At 37.4% G+C, this 19,445-nt stretch overlaps 2 protein-coding genes across 2 annotated transcripts; both read left to right on the forward strand.

The window, feature by feature from the left end:
• Positions 1–2,282: 2,282 nt before the first annotated feature.
• On the forward strand, positions 2,283–9,571 carry LOC122669779 (protein trichome berefringence-like 7). Its single transcript, XM_043866630.1, has 4 exons — positions 2,283–3,572; positions 7,998–8,156; positions 8,901–9,210; positions 9,482–9,571. Exons 1-3 carry the CDS (start codon positions 2,710–2,712, stop codon positions 9,196–9,198), a joined length of 1,320 nt encoding a protein of 439 aa, XP_043722565.1. The 5' UTR covers positions 2,283–2,709; the 3' UTR covers positions 9,199–9,210; positions 9,482–9,571.
• A 7,202-nt stretch (positions 9,572–16,773) lies between these two features.
• Positions 16,774–18,083, forward strand: LOC122667271 (stearoyl-[acyl-carrier-protein] 9-desaturase 6, chloroplastic-like). The gene is made up of 2 exons (XM_043863524.1): positions 16,774–17,394; positions 17,517–18,083. The coding sequence occupies exons 1-2, from the start codon at positions 16,774–16,776 to the stop codon at positions 18,081–18,083; spliced, it is 1,188 nt and encodes a 395-aa protein (XP_043719459.1).
• The last annotated feature ends 1,362 nt before the right edge of the window (positions 18,084–19,445 follow it).

Raw genomic sequence — 19,445 nt, forward strand, 5'->3', positions numbered from 1 at the left:
GTAAAGTGAAATTTAATAATCAACTATAGAATGATTGGAACATAATCATGTGGGATAATAGTTACAAAAATATAAAAATCTCTATTAAGATGCGTTAGGTCTTAAAGGATTGGAATCGCCCATGACTGATCCAGCCGGTTTTATCAAGTTTCCAGCTGATTCTCCGACCAATTCCGAATGATTCTGGCTTATTCGGATTGAAATTGACACTACCCAATTATCTCAATTTCATTTTTTTTTAAACCTTGGGGGGGGGGGGTGTAGAGTACGCTGGTGGTTCAAAGGTACTTTAACCACCCCCCTCTAAAAAAAGAAAAATAGAGTTTGCAATTGCTAATGTCTTAATGGTAAAAAAACGCTGCTTGGTTGCGTGGCTCCAACGCCCAGACACAAGAGAGCATGAATTACCGCCCTACCCCTCATGAAATAAAAAATCCTATCCATATTGATGCCCATAGTTGCACTCTCATTAGCCCCACACAGATGCAGGGTCATGCGACCAGGCAACGATCTCTTGTCTTATCTTTATACAACATATTAAGGTTGATGTTCTTTGTGGGGGAGCATAGCCTTTGCGTTTGCACGAGGGCCAATGAGAACACATGCATTAGCATTGTTTGGAGCGGATTTTTTGCTTTTCATGGGGGTTTGGGCGGTCATTTTACCCCCTCTATGTCTGGACATGGGCGGTACACTCCCCCACATAAAACTTTTTTTCATACTTTTTTTTATCTACTTTTCTTTTATATGGGTATATAGAGGGCGGGCCTTGGTGCAATGGTATGGTCCTTGGTGCAATGATAAGATTGCTTCATTGTGACTAAATGCTCACAGGTTCGAGTCTAGAAACAGTCTCTCTATGAAAGTAGGGGTAAGGCTGCATACATTATGACTCTCCCCAGACCCTCAAGTAGGAAAAAAAGCTATAGGTAAGTTTAGGTTCCTCGAATTATTATTGGGAGAGTGCACTGCCAGTGTAAGGAGAAATCTACACATATCATCAATGGTATTAAGGAGAATGGTTTTATCCACATGGGGCTCACATAGATAGAGAGTTAATATCAGCATGGGCTCTACATCTCATCGAGTTTGAAGAAGAATCTGCACGCCACACCAGTGACACTTAAAAGAATAGTATCATCCACAGAAGACCCACATAGGTTAAGAGAGAAGGTATCAATATAGATCTCACATCTCGTTATGTGAGATGGCAAATTGGAATCTGTACCCTAGAATGTGCCCGCAGACATTGAAAACTTTTAATAACGTGAGACCATTTCACATGGTCGGTAAACTGTTGAGGACATGTGTATGCATATGCTTTCCTAATTTATACTAATTAATCGCTAATGAAACTTTAGTAGATTAAAGACAAACCTAAGTGATGTAGTGATGTATACTTTACCAAATAAATAGTTAATGATTAAGTGCCTCACAACTGTCGCACGAGCCGTGCACACTACTCTATCCCTGAACCAACTCATTGGGCCCCATCCTACTGGGTGAGACAAAATATTTCCGAATGTGGGCCATACAAAAGTTTGAAAGCAATCGATCTGAATCGGATGGTATTGAAGAGGTCAAAGTACATAAGAGCTAATGTGATGATTTACGCCTATGTTTGCATGTCTAGGTAACAAAAAAAACACATAATCAGACAAAAATTATGAATTTTTTTTCTTTTCTTTTTCTTATCTATGGGATCTTAGACCTGAAAAAATGAACATGTATAGTTCCTTCTAGGAGTGTCATAAGCTTGCCCCCACCACTTGGTCTAATTGGAACCAATTGGTTAAAGTTTGTCTAAACATTATTATTTGAGCATTCACGATGCTTGAATGCTTGATTGAAACCTAGCAGTGTATAACTTCAACCAATCAATGCTAGTAAAGGATCAAGACCGATAGCTTATAACCCAATTAGTTTGTTCATAACTTGATCAACTCGTACACAACCTATTTAAATATTTATAGTATATTTATAACTCAATTAGTTGTTCAAAAACCGATTAATTTGACCTTAATTATGGTGAGATAATTAACTGATAGAGCACAATGTAAACGTGTCCATCCATTCCTATGAGGAACAATTAACTAAAAGAGAAATCTACCAAAGAATTCTTACCCCAAAAAAAAAAAATCTACCAAAGAATGAATTTTATTGTTTTATTTCGAGGGTCAAATCCATGGGTCGGCCCATGAAGCCCAGTCCACCCTTCACCCCTGTCTCTGTTTTCCTCTGTGACTGCTCAGCAGAAGCGAACTCCCAAAAGACTGATCGTCCTCGCCATGCCAAAGCCATCTAAAGCTGTAAATCTGCAGATTCCTTCTTTTCCGCCTTTGATTGTTTCTTCCAGATTTCGATCCCAGTAGCTTGCAATCTGTGAGCTTCTTCATCTCTGCAGATTTCTGATTATTTTGAGCTAAGTTCAGCTGGTACTTGGAATATGTTCTCTGAGGCGGTTCGGCATTCTCTACTAGTATTTCGTATGAAATTGGTTTTTTCTTCTGAAGATTCGGTCTCCATAGAATCTTGATCTGTAATCTGAAATGGGTCTGTAATCCTTCTCGAGTTTATTGGGTTCTGAGTATGGATCGGCTCGCATTGTTCAGGTTTCGACTGAGTTGTTTAATGTGATGCTTAGGTTTTGTTGGATTAAGAAGTCCATGGCTTCTGGGGGATTCTCATCAGGAATAAAATTCGTAGATAATGAGGATTGATGTTGTTATTATTATTTTTTTGGTAAGGATGATTGAGATGGTGAATAGCTTTAATCGGAGTACCTCCGGTCATTTCAGTCGGAGGAGCGTGAGCTTTGGCAGTCCAAGATTCGTGAGTAGAAAGAGCTGGGCCTCGCCATCATTCCATGTATTCATCTTGATAATCTTTTCGTTATTCTTTATAATAGTAATGGGCTGTGGGTATCATTACGTGTTTCCCAGTCTCAGGAAGGCCATCCACGGGACTGGGCATGGGGGTGTTGTTTCCAATTCCAAATCCACCGGTTCGACAGGTACCTGTGATTATTTCGATGGCAGCTGGGAACAGGATTACAGTTATCCTCTGTACAATAGCTCGGAATGTCCTTTCGCAGAACGAGGATTCAACTGTTTGGCTAATGGGCGCAAAGATAGAGATTATCTTAAATGGAGGTGGAAGCCCAAGAATTGCTTTATCCCAAGGTTTGATGTGCACAAAGTGTTAGAAATGCTTCGTGGCAAACGTGTTGTCTTTGTTGGTGATTCCATGAGTAGAACGCAGTGGGAGTCTCTGATATGCTTGCTGATGACTGGGGTAAAGGATAAGAAGAGTGTTTATGAAGTCAATGGGAGCAAGATCACCAAGCAGATTAGGTTTCTGGGTGTACGTTTCGGTTCGTTCAACTTCACAATCGAGTTCTTTCGCTCAGTTTTCCTGGTTCAACGAGGCTGGGTACCCAGAAATGGGCCAAAGAGGGTTAGGTCGACACTCAAGCTGGACAAGTTGGATGATATTAATCAGGATTGGATTAATTCAGATGTTCTTATTTTCAATACAGGGCAATGGTGGAATCATGGAAAGCTTTTCGACACGTAAGTTTTGATTAGGTTATTGTTAAATTTGTTTGTGGATCAATCCAAACTCAAAATTTCCTGAATTATTTTGCCTTAACATCAAGTGATAAGAGGTGTACTAGAAAAATGTATGTTAGTTTTGATTTGATGAGTTGTGGAAAAGCACAATAATTATGTGATCGAGTTCCCTTATTTTCTTCTCTGTGTCACCATGTCATAAAGACTTTAATTATACATTATGATTAAGTTGAGAAGAGAGAATTTGATAGAATAGATTGGCTTGTCAAGGTGATAGAGGCCACAACTTTATTTATAACATGAGATCATTAAACATGAATAATTCCGTTTGGTATTTTACTTTTTTTTGGGGGGTAGAAAGAAGTGGTTCTGTTGCAGATTCATATTTCCTATATTTTGTCCCTAACTTCATCAATTCATATATAAATGGCCCCAGTTTGGGCCTGTTAGATAGGTAATTGAGTAACCTTTCAAATGATTCAAGGAGCGGATTCTCTCTTCTTGGAGCCGCAATTGCGCAATGGACTTGAAGGTTGGACAAATTGGATAGATTCGCAAACATGTCTAATCAAAGAATTTGACCTAGGGTTCCCACCTGCACCCAAGCAAGCTCAAACAATAAAACCAAATATCTCATCAAATCTGACACACCTTTCCTTAGCATACATAGGGCAACCTCAGAAAACATTAGACCGACCTGGAGAAAGAACATACAAATTATTGAAAACTAGGATCGGGGCTTAGCCAAGCCGTCCTGATTGAAGATACTTCTTGCTCTTACCCAACTCAATAGGGATCAAATAATTGCTTTTTGTTGAGGACAATGACTAAGATATGTGAACATCCAATGGCATCTCACTTCCTTATTTTAGTATTTTGGAAGAAATTATGCATATTTCTTGCCATGAGGGCAGGCCTTGGTGCAACAGTAAAGGTTGCTCCATTGTGACCAAGTGGTCAAGGGTTCGAGTCTGGAAACAGCCTCTCTGCGAAAGCAGGGCTAAGGCTGCATACATTATGACCCTCTCCAGACCCCGCAATTGTGGGAGTCTCATGCATTGGGTACGTCCTTTTTTCTTGCCATGAGGGAAGAAGAATTCCAACTTCTTCCCTGCTTCCATAGTCTTTTGAGTTACCTTGTCCATTGACGGTTCTTTGATAGTGTTTCCCAGAAAGCAATAGTTAGCCATTTCAGGTTTTCCTAATTAATCATCATTAGGACCATGATGACTTTGAACATGACTTTCTGCTTGGAGTGTATTTTTTATCACGCCAACAGCAATATGTGATGAAATTACCTATCTCACCATAATCATGTGACCAAGAAAATGATTTAATGGTTGCTCTGTGTGAAGGGTGATTACTATCTCACCATAATCATGTGACCAAGAAAATGATCTAATGGTTGCTCTGTGCGCGAGGTGATTCTCCAAATTTAACTTCTTGTGATGTAGCTTGTTCTTTCATTGAAGATGGATCTGATAGAAAAAAAAACAAGTTTGGTTCTGTTAATTGATGATTTTGATAAAAGAGATGATGTGGGAGCATCTATTGTTGCAGCTCATAGCGATGCTGGCTAGAGGCTTAGTCCTTCTGTGGTTATGTTTTTGTGAGCCCTATGGCCAGTGGATCACACATGTGGGCCCTTCTTTTATTAGTAAGTCCTAGGAATTGGATATTTAATAGCTTGTTGGTTTACGCCTTCATTACTAGTTAGTCTAAAAAAAAAAGGTTTGGTTCTGTTAATTGAAAATTTTGATAAAAGAGATGACGCCGGAGAGTCTACAATTGCAGTTCATAGAGATGCTAGCTAGACGCTTAGTCCTTCTGAGGGAATTTTTTTGGGAGCCCTATGGCCAGTGGATCACACGTGCGGGCCCTTCGTTTATTAGTTTTTGTTTATTTATTATTATAAGAAATCCTAGGAATCGGAGGATTTAAAGGCTTGTTGGTTTTGGCATTCAATTACTAGTTAGGCATAATGGTAATTGGTTTTACTTTGAAACAAAGTAGGACCTAGTTTCTGTTTTAAATTTAATTATGAGTTTATTAGTTGGAATCATGTAAGGTATAGGACTTTGATTTAGATCAGAATTGAGCCAAAGATTTTAGACCATAGGCTACATATAGCCTTGTGATAGGATTTTCCTTTCCTTTGAAATTTGCATCTTATGAAACTTTGTTTTTATGGTTTTAGAGGATGGTTCTCCTCCCAGAGTTTGATGGTCAAGACAAATTTTCTTCTTCTTCTCTCATATAGTCAAGATTATCCTTCCTAGTCCTGCTGCTAGTTATTCTGCACACATCCAATGAATCAGGTCTTGTTGTTTATTTTTATTTTATTTTCAAGTTCTACATATATTCTTTTGATTAACTGCAGATTTCAGTGTCTATGTCATAATCAATTAGATAGCTTCTGATCAAGACATAAATTTCCAAGTTGGATTAAGATTTACAGGCTGGTTTGGTTCAAGAGTTTAATTACTTGTTCAGTCCTACTTGTAATTGGTTCGAGTCAAAGTAGGACTTAGTTTATGCTTGGGATATTTATTAGGTGGAATCATGTTCGGTTTGGGACTTTGATGTAGATTAGAATTAAGCCAGAGAGTATTGGGCCATATACCACGTATAGACTAATTTTCTCTTCCTTCATCTAGTCAAGATTCATCTTCTAGTTCTGCTACAACTCACACTCCACTCAACTAATCCAATCTATCAGGTCATATTGTTCAATTTTGTTCGATTTTCAAGTTTCACATATATTTTTTGTGATCGACTGCAGTTTTTAGTATCTATGTCATAATAAAATAGAATAATAGATGGTTTCATGGTTTATGATTTCTATTGATTCTCTTCCTTCTCTGTCGATCAACCTTTGCATTCATTAGTTTCTTTGCTTATCTGCTCTGTTACATATTCTAATTCTGAAAGTTGCGTCCTTTCCTTCTCTTTTTACAACTGCACCAAGGTAACAAAAGATAGGAATTGCTTCAGGTAACAATAAAAATGATTCTAAATAAAGTTGAATGGAAAATGACCCCATTTAGTTGGGATAAGGTTTTCGCTGAATTGAATTAACATGAATATTATTGACTTGGATAGTGCTGACATGAGAGCTAGCTATAAAATTTGATTTCACCATGGTCTTGGACAATCAATGAAAAGTTCATACAGAACTAAGAGGGTCTATGGGATTGGGTTATAAGTTCTGTTGACATTCCAAAACTTAGTGGTTTTTTGTTCTAGTGACGAGGGTAACAAGAATACACTTGCATGCAAGCTCTACTGGAATCAGAAAGAATTCAAGTGTGGGAAGAGGGTAGGGGGAGAAATAGGAGAAAAATGATTGGAGAAGCAAAAAAAAAAATAAAGTGAAGGGCGTTAAGAAACAGGAAAAGAGAGGAAGGACAAAATTATGTATAAGGATGTTATATAAAACGAAATTGATCGGAGAAGCAGAAAAAAAGTTAATGGTGTTAAGAAACAGGAGGAGAGGAAGGACAAAATGTGTACACAGATGTTATATAAAATTAAGTACCTTCTTTCTCTGTTGCGATTGAGGGTGGGCCTTGGTGCAATGGTAAGGTTGCTCCATTGTGACCAAGAGGTCATGGATTCGAGTCTGGAAATGGCCTCTCTGCGAAAACCAGGGGTAAGGCTGCATACATTATGACCCTCCCCTGGCCCCGCAGTGGCGAGAGCCTCATGCACTGGGTACGCCCTTTTTTTCTTTCTCTGTTGCAATTATCCCTTTTTTATTAGTGTGAAGTATCTTCTTTTTGTATTACATACTCAACTAAGGTGAAAAGGCTTTTGTACTGCCGGTCTCAGGCCCAGGTGAAAGAGGAAGGTTAGTGCATCATGTGGCAGCTGGCACCAAAATACATAGCCAAACCTTTAGCATGGATTCTTAAAATTCATTGAATGCATGAAATATACTGCAGATATGTCTCCAACTTTTCAGATATTGGGTCCCTATGGCACTTGTGTCCATGTCGGACATTGATAAATATGCCCATGTCTTAAATTGGATACTTCAGATACTCGCAGTCATACCGAGATGCTATACAAAATGTTGATACAAGGTACATTATAGTACGGTCCAAGTTATCAAGCTTTGTAATACTATTATCACGGCTATCTTTTCTGAGATGGGGATGACAAATTTTACATCTATTTCCTTTTCAGTTCACCAGTGGATCTCATATGGTTAACCTTTGATGGAGCTTTCCTTCCTTGTAGCATATAATTGATTTAACATGTGTGTTTGGATTTTAACATACTTTTAAATTGTATGTGCCTTGGTGGTGTGATTTTATGCATCAATATGTATGTGGCGTAATCCTTACCTTTGGTTCTTGAATGCACTTAAGTTCTGCTTTGCATCCATTTGTAGAAAATTTTCTAAAATGTGTTTCCAGACAGGGGCTGCTATTTCCAGGTTGGTGGATCACTGAAGCTCGGAATGCCAATTACTACTGCTTTCAGAATTGCATTACAAACTTGGGCATCATGGGTTGAGACCAGAATCAACACAAATAGAACACGCGTTTTCTTTCGAACATTTGAACCTTCTCATTGGAGGTACTCTTTTTAGAGTTATAATTCACAATGGATCTCAGGTTTTTACTAGTTACTGTAGTTTATGAACTTAAAAGGTGTCTATAACTTGCCAGCTCAACCTAATACAACTGGAACTAATGGCAGCGTGGCTATTGTGGTTTGTTCTGGAAAATATTTGTACTGATTTCTGGGAGCTTACTGGATGAGGCTTCGCTTTTTTGAGAATATTTAAAAATGAAAAAGAAAAAAAATTATAGAAAACTTATTCCCTCTGAGTTTGCTGGTTGTGGAGAGTTCTAACTTCAACTGGAAGAGAGTTAGGCGGTACTCATAGCTATCATTCTGTGGAAAATGTGCCATCAAATCTGTTTTATTGATTGGCTTCTGGAGATCATAAGGATCGATTATTTGTTCCATTCAGAAGGGATATTTTTAGTGGTTTTGGAGATAGCCAAGTACCCAAAAATCAGAATTAATGCTTTTGGAGAAAGTTTCTCTTCACTGCGAAAGTCATAAATCCCCCCACCCCCAAAAAAAATTGTATGAAGTCTGTCACTGCCTTTAAGATTCCCATCTAATCGCACTAAAGACAGGGAATCTCTTCACATTGGGTTAAGAGAAACTTGGTCCAATGTTTTTTGGGTTATTTTCTTCCTTTATGGGTTTCATATGTAAGTTTTTTCATTATTCAGACCATATTTTAAGTACAGAGGTATTGATATTAATTCCACACATTATAAACTGTGCTGCTTGTTTCTATATCAGTGAACAGCCCCATAGGCAGTGTAACGTTACGCGCCATCCAATGCTGGAAACCAAAAGAAGGGACCAAAATCCATTTTCACACATTGTATCAGAAGTTGTGAAGAATATGACAGTTCCTGCGACGATTCTGCATGTAACTACCATGGGGGCTTTCCGGAGTGATGCACATGTTGGCCCATGGAGTGATAATCCATTGATGTCTGACTGTAGCCACTGGTGTCTTCCTGGAGTCCCTGATGTGTGGAATGAGATTGTCTTCACATTTCTGCTTTCTGACAGTTTTCTTCCATTACAATGAACCGGAAGCGTTGTAAGCTTTGCATTTCCCACTTCATTTTTTCAATCGTATCAATTTCACTTTTGCATATTTTGTACAAGTTGATGGTATAATTATTTCCTTCTGGTCAAGGATTACTGGATACTCTCTGCTAGAATCTTGCTATTAGGGAAAAAAAATTGTTCTCCTATTCGTAGTTTGATTATGTCAGATTGCATGTGCTTTATAAGATTTCACTTAGGGTTGCGATGGTTTTCTATTATATTAATTTCCTTGTTTTATTTTCTTTCTGGCAGGCTGGCAGCTGAGTGGAGAAACAGAGTCCTTCAAAGACCCACTGACGTCTGACGCAAAGCGGTTTGTAACTGAAATTCTTTCTCGTGTCATTCTTTTTTTGAGTACAGGGAGAGACTTGTGTAGTTATGTAACAATTCTTTAGAGAACAAAAAAAGGCCCTTTTTTCTCTTGGCATCAGTATAGATGTGAAAGGTGAAAATTGTGATCAGATACTCAATCAGAATTAAAAGAAAAGGAATACATACGGGTTCTTGGGTCCATTGAGTAGCCATTATTAATATGTACAGATTTTTGTGATGATGGATTGATTTTGATAATGAAAATTGTTCTTTGCTTGTGGGAATTGGTGAGTGAGTATAGTATTTGTTTTATACAAGTTAAGTGTGGATATTATTTGATTGAGTTAGATCATGAAACCACTCAGTCGTTCGATATCCAACAATCAGAATTAGTAGATCATGGCATGCCTCCACATGATGGAAAAGGTGGTACACCGCTTAGAAAACTTCTCCAAGTGGACCGGCCTAGAAAGAAGGCTGCATCCATCCATTGTGTGGTCCGGTCCACATGTGAAATTACATGGCCTAGCTAGCTATCTAGATAACATGGCCCATCATCTAGTTGATTCTCCCATTCATTTATTATCCGTCAAATTAGAATCCAATCCAGTAGATGCATAGAGTAGCAATTAATTCTAGGGACACATTGAATAGATAAAGGACCGTGTCTGTCTATTGACCTATTGACCTATTGACTTGAGTGTTTGTGCTTCCTGTACATTCCCTCCCGCGAACACAATTCAAAATCTGTGTGATCGGCTACTACATATAAACCGCCATCTGTAACTACGTGACCCCATCAAGCTATGCCCACAGAGCCCTAGAAAGTGAATCTTGCTCTGGGATAGAGTCAGTATTAATTGGGGCTTCTTATACTAAGAAAGAATAAGTAAACTACAGCTACCTCTCGTCTTCTCAGTGAAGCATCCATTTAGCTGGCCAATGCTTCCCCCTCCTTCTCTTTTCCTAATAAATTTGATATTACCTATTAAAAAAAATATTCTCTTAAAAAAAAAAATCAAGGGATTTGAGTCCTAACTTCTTTTAAGACATAATAACCATAATGTCACATGAGGAGCAGAGAAGAAAACTTGGCCTTGTACCAAATTTGTGATCCTCATATGTGAGATTATGGAGATCTAAAAAAAATTAGGTGTCAATTCCCTTGATTTTCATTTTTGAAGGGAAATTTATTAAGTGATGTGTAATGAGCAAGGTCCTAAAACTCGGGTTTCAACTAGGTTTCGATCAGCCAGAAAATGAATTCGTCTCGGTTTCGACCATATTTCGGTCGAAACTTGGGACTTTCTCCAGGCTAACTCGAACCTTGGTTTCGCGGCCCAGAAGTTGGTTTTTTGTCCTGATTTTTGTTGTGCTACCTATTTTTGATATTTTAAACTCAATCCATGCATTAGTTTCACATAGAGAACACTAAAAATATTACTTGTGGTTTTGATCAAAGTTTGATACTGTATATTGTTCTTGAACATGGTATCAAATAAGGTTTGACCGGAACATAACTCCTTCAATATAAATGAGATTTAAGCAATCTTGGATTTGTTAGAAAACTTTGTTTTAATAGCTTTCCAATAAGTCTAAGATTGCTTAAATTTGATTTATATTGAAGGAGTTATGTGCCGGTCAAACTTAATTTGGTGTTTGCGAATGTTGTCAAAATCACTCTGAAAGAAAATATATTTTTGGACATCAAAACAAATGAATATTTTACTGCACTTTTGGTTTTTAGCAATGTTTTGCCATATTGACATTTATGGAATTTTTAGATTTGAGAAAATACCCAGCATTAAAAAGTTAAAAATTGCACTTACCATCGAAAATTCAGTTTTTGTTTTTGAACTGGAGGGTTGATTTTTTTTTCTTTTGGAATTTGATTTTTGTAACTATTTTTATTGGATTCAAATAGGGGGTATTTGTTTATTTATGAATAATATCTTAAGTAAATGTGATATTAGACATAACTAAGTGTCTGTCCTGGTTTCTGGCAGTTTCTAGCATAAATACCTGTCTGTCCAAGTTTCGAGCCAAGTTTCCCCTAGTTTCGATGGACATATGTGTCGAAATCATCGAAATATGGTCGAAACTAGTCAAAACCATCGAAACCCGATCGAATCCAGGGATTTTATAAAATTCCCCTTCAACTCGTCTTGGAAACCTAGGAAACCGAGTTGACTCGATGGTTTCGACAAGTTTCGGTCGAGTTTTTGTTCCATGGTAATGAGTAATGACCCGACATTGGGGTTGGAATAAAACAATAAAGGGAAACTCTCCTAATTTGGCAAGAGAAAAGAGTGGAATAGATTTTTTGCTAGGTTGTTTTCAGTTTTAATAACAGAATTCATTTTACCAAAAAAATAAATCAACATTTTCATTTTAAATATTCCAAATTTTATCCTTAAAATATTATAGTTGGAAGTCTTCAGATATCATAACATCTACATTGATGGCAAAAAAAAATAAAAATATAACCAAGTTAATATATGCACGAAGTGGAACTAGGGATCATATATATATATATATACGAAATTAACAAGCCCTACATGTTAGTTGTCTATTTTTTTCGGTCAACCTCACATATTAGTTGTCAATAATAAAAGAAACGAAAAACAAGAAAGGCACTATTCTTTCTAGTTTGTAGGAAATTAAACAAACTAAATATATTGGTAATAAGAGGATTAAGTTTTCCTCCACGGTTAGAAGGCGGTTCACCCACCATCCTAGGATTCACAAATCCCTCCTAAGATTTTAGTATATTCTAAAATATCCTCTCGATACCTTTTTTCGCTCTCTCCTGCCCCGTGGTGAATGAAATCCCATTCATCGTGGGTAGAGGGAAATTCGATTCATAAGAGAAATGATCGCACCATGAAACATTCTTCTCTAAAAAGACCAGGCTAGTATGTACTTGGCAAGTAGGCTCTAAAATTTAAGTTGTTAATTAATGTTAGGGATATTCACGTATTTTAAAGCCCATATGTTAGTATCCAAAGGAAAATATTTTAAAAACGGAAAAAGAGAAAATGTCCATAAAGACCAGCATGTACTTGGCAATAGTACTCCTTGATATATGATAGTTCCCAAAGGGAGAAGATAAAATATATATATATATGTAGGAACTCTTTTATTCTTAATTTGTATAGGAAATTAAATAAAATATATTAGTACTAAAAAAAAGGGAAAAGTTTTCCTTCTTATATAAAATGAATAATTTGCAGATTGTGAAAATCGAAGACTTATCTGGCCAAGGACTTGAATTTGAATTGATGCTTGAACCTTAGTCGATGCTTGTATCGGATGACAAAACGGCAAAGGAGAGTCTCTTGATGATGTCTAAATAGAATATGATTACAGTAAGTATAGGTTGAGTCGTAACAATAGATACACTTATTATGGTCTGAAACGCTCCCGTGTTTTAGTACAATCAGGCGTCTTCGTATTTTTTACCTCCAAGATAAAACAACCTCCGTTATCAAAGTACTGTTGTACGCAACACATGATCAATAGAGAGTGTGAAAGTTACGCCCAATAATTGAAAGAAAACAACACAATACGAAAATACTGTTCATATATAGTGAGAATATATACAAACTCACCGCACAAACTCAGGTGGGGTATTTATAGATTTTCAAAGTGGGGATACGAATAGGTACACTTATATGTGAAAGTGTATCTATATAGACTGTACAAGAGGAAGGTGTGACTATATACGGATAGACATGTTTGTATGTCAATACTATACAAATTTTAGTATGTATACTCTTTCTATATGTATGTGGCATATCTTTGTAGGTACGTATGAGGATGTATCCATATGGTCAGACATGTCACTATATGCATGAGTACATGCACAAAGGGCCTACCTACTAGAAAAACAGCACAGCAAAATGGTGATTTTGCAGAAGAATTGCAAAAGAAAAAGAAATCAAACACACACGACAGGATTTTTTCGTGGTTCACCCCCACGAAGGAAGGCTACATCCATGGCCGAACCATAGTACGAATCCACTATTTCTGTAAAGCAAGTACAAATTCTTACTCTCACATCTCTAAAAGAGATGGCTACAATATATAAGAAAACCCTAACCCAGAAAATACAAATTATCCCTAGAGACCCACCTGGTATGCCTTTGACACTAATGTATGCACTTTTAGGCCATTTATGCGCGTTTCGAAGATGAAAAGGCCTTCCGAATGAACACCACAACACTTTCTGGACTGAGATTAGGTTTCACCAATAACACTACTCACTTAAAAAGGGCATACTCAGTACACAAGGTGTCAAAATGTATGCAGCTTTACGTGCCGTACCCCTGCTTTCACAGAGCTAGAGGCTGTTTCCAGACTCAAACCCCTGACCACTTGATCACAATGGAGCAAACATTTCCAGTTTCACCAAAGCCCGCCCTCACAAAGGGCCTACTCACTTACAAAAATAAAAATAAAATAAAAATATATTGTGCATATGTGAAAAATACCTCGAATCCAACCCCAACATCCTAGAGGAGAGATACCTCTTTGTAAAGAACCCCATACTCGTATGTACCCACTCCCATATATGAGCAAGCCTTTTCTTCTCATCCGCAACGTGAGAACAAAACTTCCTTTGCTTATGAATTATTTTTGAATTTTCCTCCCAAAAGATTTTGAACTCAAACCTCTAACTAATAACTAAAGAAAAACAAAAGATTTGTGAAAGCGACTCTAAGTTTTTAAACTTAAAACAATATTTCAAAATAGAGCATTCCTTTCTCTCATGTTGAAGGATTCATCCATAAATTTAAATGAAAGTGCGAGAAATACGGAAAGGTTCTTCTCTAAATGAAAGAAAGCCTGCTTGCTTGTGATCAAGCGCGTAGTCTTATAAAATTGTATTTGTTATTATTTTTTTTTTAAAAAAAACTCTTCTTTAAACCCATATGTTTATAATAAAGATTAAAAAAGAAAAAGAAAAATAGAGAGAAAGGAGTGCTTGGTGTAGGAGGGAACGTGATTTATTAGCAGAATTTGTAAAAGTTCCAAGAACCCATTGGAAATGGAGAAGTGCTGAGATTTGTTTATTGTTTTGGGTGCACTGGCGTTCCTCTAATTATGTATTATCATAGATCTACAATTAACCCAATAAATGCCACTAGACATACAAAACTATATAAAGAAGAGAGAATATAAAAAGTCAGACCTCATAAGCTAAGTCATATCTCTAGCAAATTGAAACCGGATGGATGGATGAGGCCTGAGGGAATTTTTATCACCTGCGGTTCCCTTGCCTGGTACGGTTTTCTAATGCCTCTAAGAGAAAGGGGTGGACCCCATCCCAGGCAGTGTGTTCGGTTACGGAATGAAATGATCATTTCAAGTCTCCTATGAGAAAAACCGCACAATCGTACCGATTAGCGAATCTCAGAGAATAAAAATCGGGCCTGAGGGAAGCAATTAGAACTGAAATTTATTATCATAAACGGGTAATAAGTAATAGATTAATTGATCATTCGGCTGAGATCGAACAACTTGACGATCTATACTAACAAAGAATCAAAATACTACTATAATTGATGTAGAAATCTAACTAAACAATAAAACTTGACCCAGTCGATTTTTAATTTAAATTTTTTTATGTATATATGGAAATCTTCTTGTTTTCGATGTTACCAAAGATGACACACACACACACACACACACTCACACACTCACACACTTGAGATGAAAGTATAGCTAGCTGTTTCAGCACAAGTGGACGAAGAACAATTTATCAGATTACCCAAAAGCAGGTTTTAATAATCAACTTAAACTTGCTTAAAAATGAGAGTTTTTCTCTTATTATTATTATTGTTATTATACCCACATGCATGAAAGATGATTGGTAATTAACTACCATATTCTATTATTACCCACAAACAATAACTATTGCCAATCCCTCTCCCCTGTATCATGAATTTCCTGTTGGGGGAGGGGGGGGGGGGGAGGGGGATTCTTGTAATATTCATGAGTTTTCTATGGATATGGTTCTTTCAAGCGCCCTACCATGGGTACCTATATGTATACTCTACTACTTGTTCACCTCTATATGTCGGTTTGGAAGTATATATAGATGGGTCAATTTCTTATAAAAAAAAATAAAAATAGATGGGTCAATGCATTGGAAGAATCGCCTTCCTCCTAATTCGAAGTCACTCTTTCCAAAAAGTTAATTGTCAACTGTATTGACTATGACAACTTCTCAAAAAAATATCCCTTTTTTTGTCATTTCATTTCTTTTTATCCTTAGAATCGCCCCTCCTAATTCGAAGTTTTAATTTCCTGCAAGTTAATTTCAACTGTATTGACTATGACAATAGTCCCAATTATAAAGAGATTCGCAACATTAAACTTCACCTGATTTACATGATGAAAAAAAAAAAAAAACAAAAACAAAGAAGATAAAATTTTTCATTTCTTTTTATTTATCCCTCGGATACTAGGAATTGAGACTTGAAATTTATCAATAAAAGAGAATATCAGAAACTTATAACGTCAATAGCAATACCTAATGGGAAATGGTTTGTTGGATACACTTAATGCTATACTCACATAACAAGTTAATTTCATTCCATATAGAGTTAGAATATTGAATTTGACATTAAATCTACCTATATATATATATTATCTTTCCATTCAATTTAACCATGGTGCCCTATCCAACTCCACCCATAAATATCACAACCTTTACTATAAAGTAGTAATCTAGAAATGTATATTATATGTATATAATATGAAAATAAATGGTGAAAAATTAACAAGATTCAATTTTAAAAGCCAACGTCTGAAGCACGTACATGCAAGTTTTCGTAGAGAAGACGAGAACCTTTCACACTGCCAGCACGTCTCTTGTTGTTATCAAAATATATGATTTAAATGTTAGCAGAGCAGAGCAGAGCAGAGCAGAGCTGAGCTGTTAAGTAAGTACTATGTGTAAGACTGTCGCCCAAATATCACTATACAAACTCCTCCTCCTATAAATACAGAATTCCTACTCCCCAGCTTTCTCATAATCTCATCTCATCTCATCTCATCTCTCCCCCCACCCCACCACCCAAGTCTCCCTGGATCCCAACCTCGATCTCCGAGAGAGAGAAAGAATATCAAGTAATACATAGATATTTCTTGACTATCTAAAGTAGAACATCAGATCAAATCAAATCAAATCAAATCAAGTATGTTGCACTCCCACTCATACTCTCTCTGCCAAATGGGGTTCTCCCTGGGAAACACCAGGAATCTGACACATCATTATTACAGTAATGTCAATTCCAAAAAACCCAAAAGTCCAGCAGCGGTCACCGGTGTCCGGAGACAACCGGTATCGGCCATAGCAGCATCACCCCAACCTCGATCTTCGGTGACAGGCCCTTCGAGGTCACACTCGATGCCTCAAGAGAAGCTAGAGATCTTCAAGTCTCTAAATGGGTGGGCTGAGGATAATATCCTCCCACTACTAAAACCAGTGGAGCAATGCTGGCAGCCACACGATTTCTTGCCCGATTCATCCTTGTCGATGGATGTGTTCGAAGAACAACTACGGGAACTACGCGATCGAGCGTCGGGATTACCGGACGAGTACTTGGTGGTGTTGGTGGGTGACATGATCACCGAAGAAGCACTACCCACGTACCAGTCCTTCGTTAACCGACTTGACGGGGTTAATGATACCACCGGATGCAGCCCGGATCCTTGGGCCACCTGGAACCGTGGTTGGACCGCTGAAGAGAACCGGCACGGTGATCTTCTCAGAACCTACCTTTACCTCTCTGGACGCGTCAATATGCCTATGATCGAGCGCACCATTCAGTACCTGATCGCCGGTGGCATGGTGAGTAGTAGTAGTAGTAGTATCATTCGCATGTGCATCAACAAGTCTCTTTTAGTAATTAATTATTAGCTCTTCTTTCTATTTCTAATTCTAATTCTAATTCTTGCATGTAATTGTAACAGGACACAGGAACAGAAAACAATCCCTATTTGGGGTATGTGTACACATCCTTCCAAGAGCGGGCCACGTTTGTGTCTCATGGCAACACGGCCCGTCTGGCAAAGAAGCATGGAGACCCCGTGTTGGCACGAATCTGCGGTAGCATCGCAGCTGATGAGAAGCGGCACGAGAATGCATACATCAAGATGGTGGAGAAGCTACTCGAGGTGGACCCCAATGATGCCATGTTGGGGATCGCCGACATGATGCGTAAGAAGATCTCAATGCCTGCCTACCTCATGTACGATGGCCAAGATCCAAATCTATTTGATAACTTTGCTGCCGTCGCACAGAGGATCGGTGTCTACACAACCGCTGACTATGCAGACATATTGGATTTCCTGGTTGGACGATGGAACCTAGAGAAGCTAGAGGGTCTCAATAGTGTTGCACAAGAAGCTCAGGAATTCGTGTGTGGGTTGGCACCCAGGTTCCGAAAGCTGCACGAACGAGCGGAAGGGCGAGCCCGTAAGGTGAAACCCCAGAGCATTCGTTTCAGTTGGATCTTCGACAAGGAGGTTACTTTCTAAGCCTGCATGCATATATGGTGATGGATCATTAATGGCTGGCTAGCTCCTTGCCTCCTTCTGGTTTTTTTTGGTAAACGGCTCCTTCAATTCTGGTTGCATTGAAAAAAAAAAAAAAAAAAACACAAATGGAAACTATTGTAATTAACACGTAATATGATTGTATACTGTACTCTAAAATATGAAGCTAGTGTAGCCCCAGTAGCACCAGCACAGGGGCCAATGTGGGCAAGAAACCGTTGCTTGGTTGTGTAGTCCTAGATCAGCACGGGTCTAATGAGAAGGCACACAGGGTATCAATATGGATGGATTTTTTGTTTTCATAAAATGTGAAAAGGTAAATTCGGGCCCTTTGGGCTTAGGAACTACGTGACCAAGCAAAGTTCTTTTTCTCTATATTTTATTACATATTGTAATCGAATTCCTGGATTAATTTTGATGAAAAAAATAAAAATTCTATTTATAAATATGATTATCATATTTAATAAGAGGTTTTTTTTTTTTTTTTTGGTAAAGATATTTAATAAGAGTTTAATGCTTAAATATCATGTAAGTGATCATTTCTATGTAACATGAATACGATCAAACAAAGCTTACCCCCAAAAAAAAAATCAAACAAAACAAACCTGCAAATTATGAGTGTACAGAGGAATTCACTCTTCGATCTTAATTAGATTTAGATGGCCATAATCAAGTAGCCACATAAATAATAAAGGGTGGAAAAAAACAACAAAGTAATTTAGAAGCCAATTATCTATGTCAAAGATTGGAGTAGATTTTAAAAATTGTCATTTCTTATTAGTAATTAGATGCACCACAAAATGGCAAATTTTAATATCTTATCAATATCACAATGAAGTCTAAATTAAGGCTTGTAGTTTCACAATGATTAGACTCTTTTTATGATCTACAGATTCCAGGATCATCAAGAAAAATACTCAAATGTAGTATCGGTTTAAGAATAGGATGCAGGACTTGTATCTGACGTGGCCAAGGCGATCCTGATTCCAAGTGATCGATGATATCCCGATCATGTTTTTGTGGGGGTTTTTAATTTTTTAGGGTGGAGGGGGTTCTCCCTTTTTTTTTTTTTTTTTTTTTTTTTTTGGCCGATTCTTCCCAATTCAGGCTGATTCTAATCAAAATCAGCGGCAACTGATTCTGATTCTTATTCCAAACACTCGACCTATGGACGTAGACCCGTAGTACACTTGGTAGAGACTAGAGAGTTGAGAAGCAAATGGATAACTAAGACTGTCTTTGATATAGTTTTTATTTTTTATTTTTGTCTATTTAATAAAAATCATTAATTAAAACCATTTTTGATCAAAAACTAAAAATCGTTTGGTAAAAATTAGACATAAT

Source organism: Telopea speciosissima, chromosome 7, assembly GCF_018873765.1.
Source record: "Telopea speciosissima isolate NSW1024214 ecotype Mountain lineage chromosome 7, Tspe_v1, whole genome shotgun sequence".
Taxonomy (NCBI): Eukaryota; Viridiplantae; Streptophyta; class Magnoliopsida; order Proteales; family Proteaceae; genus Telopea; species Telopea speciosissima.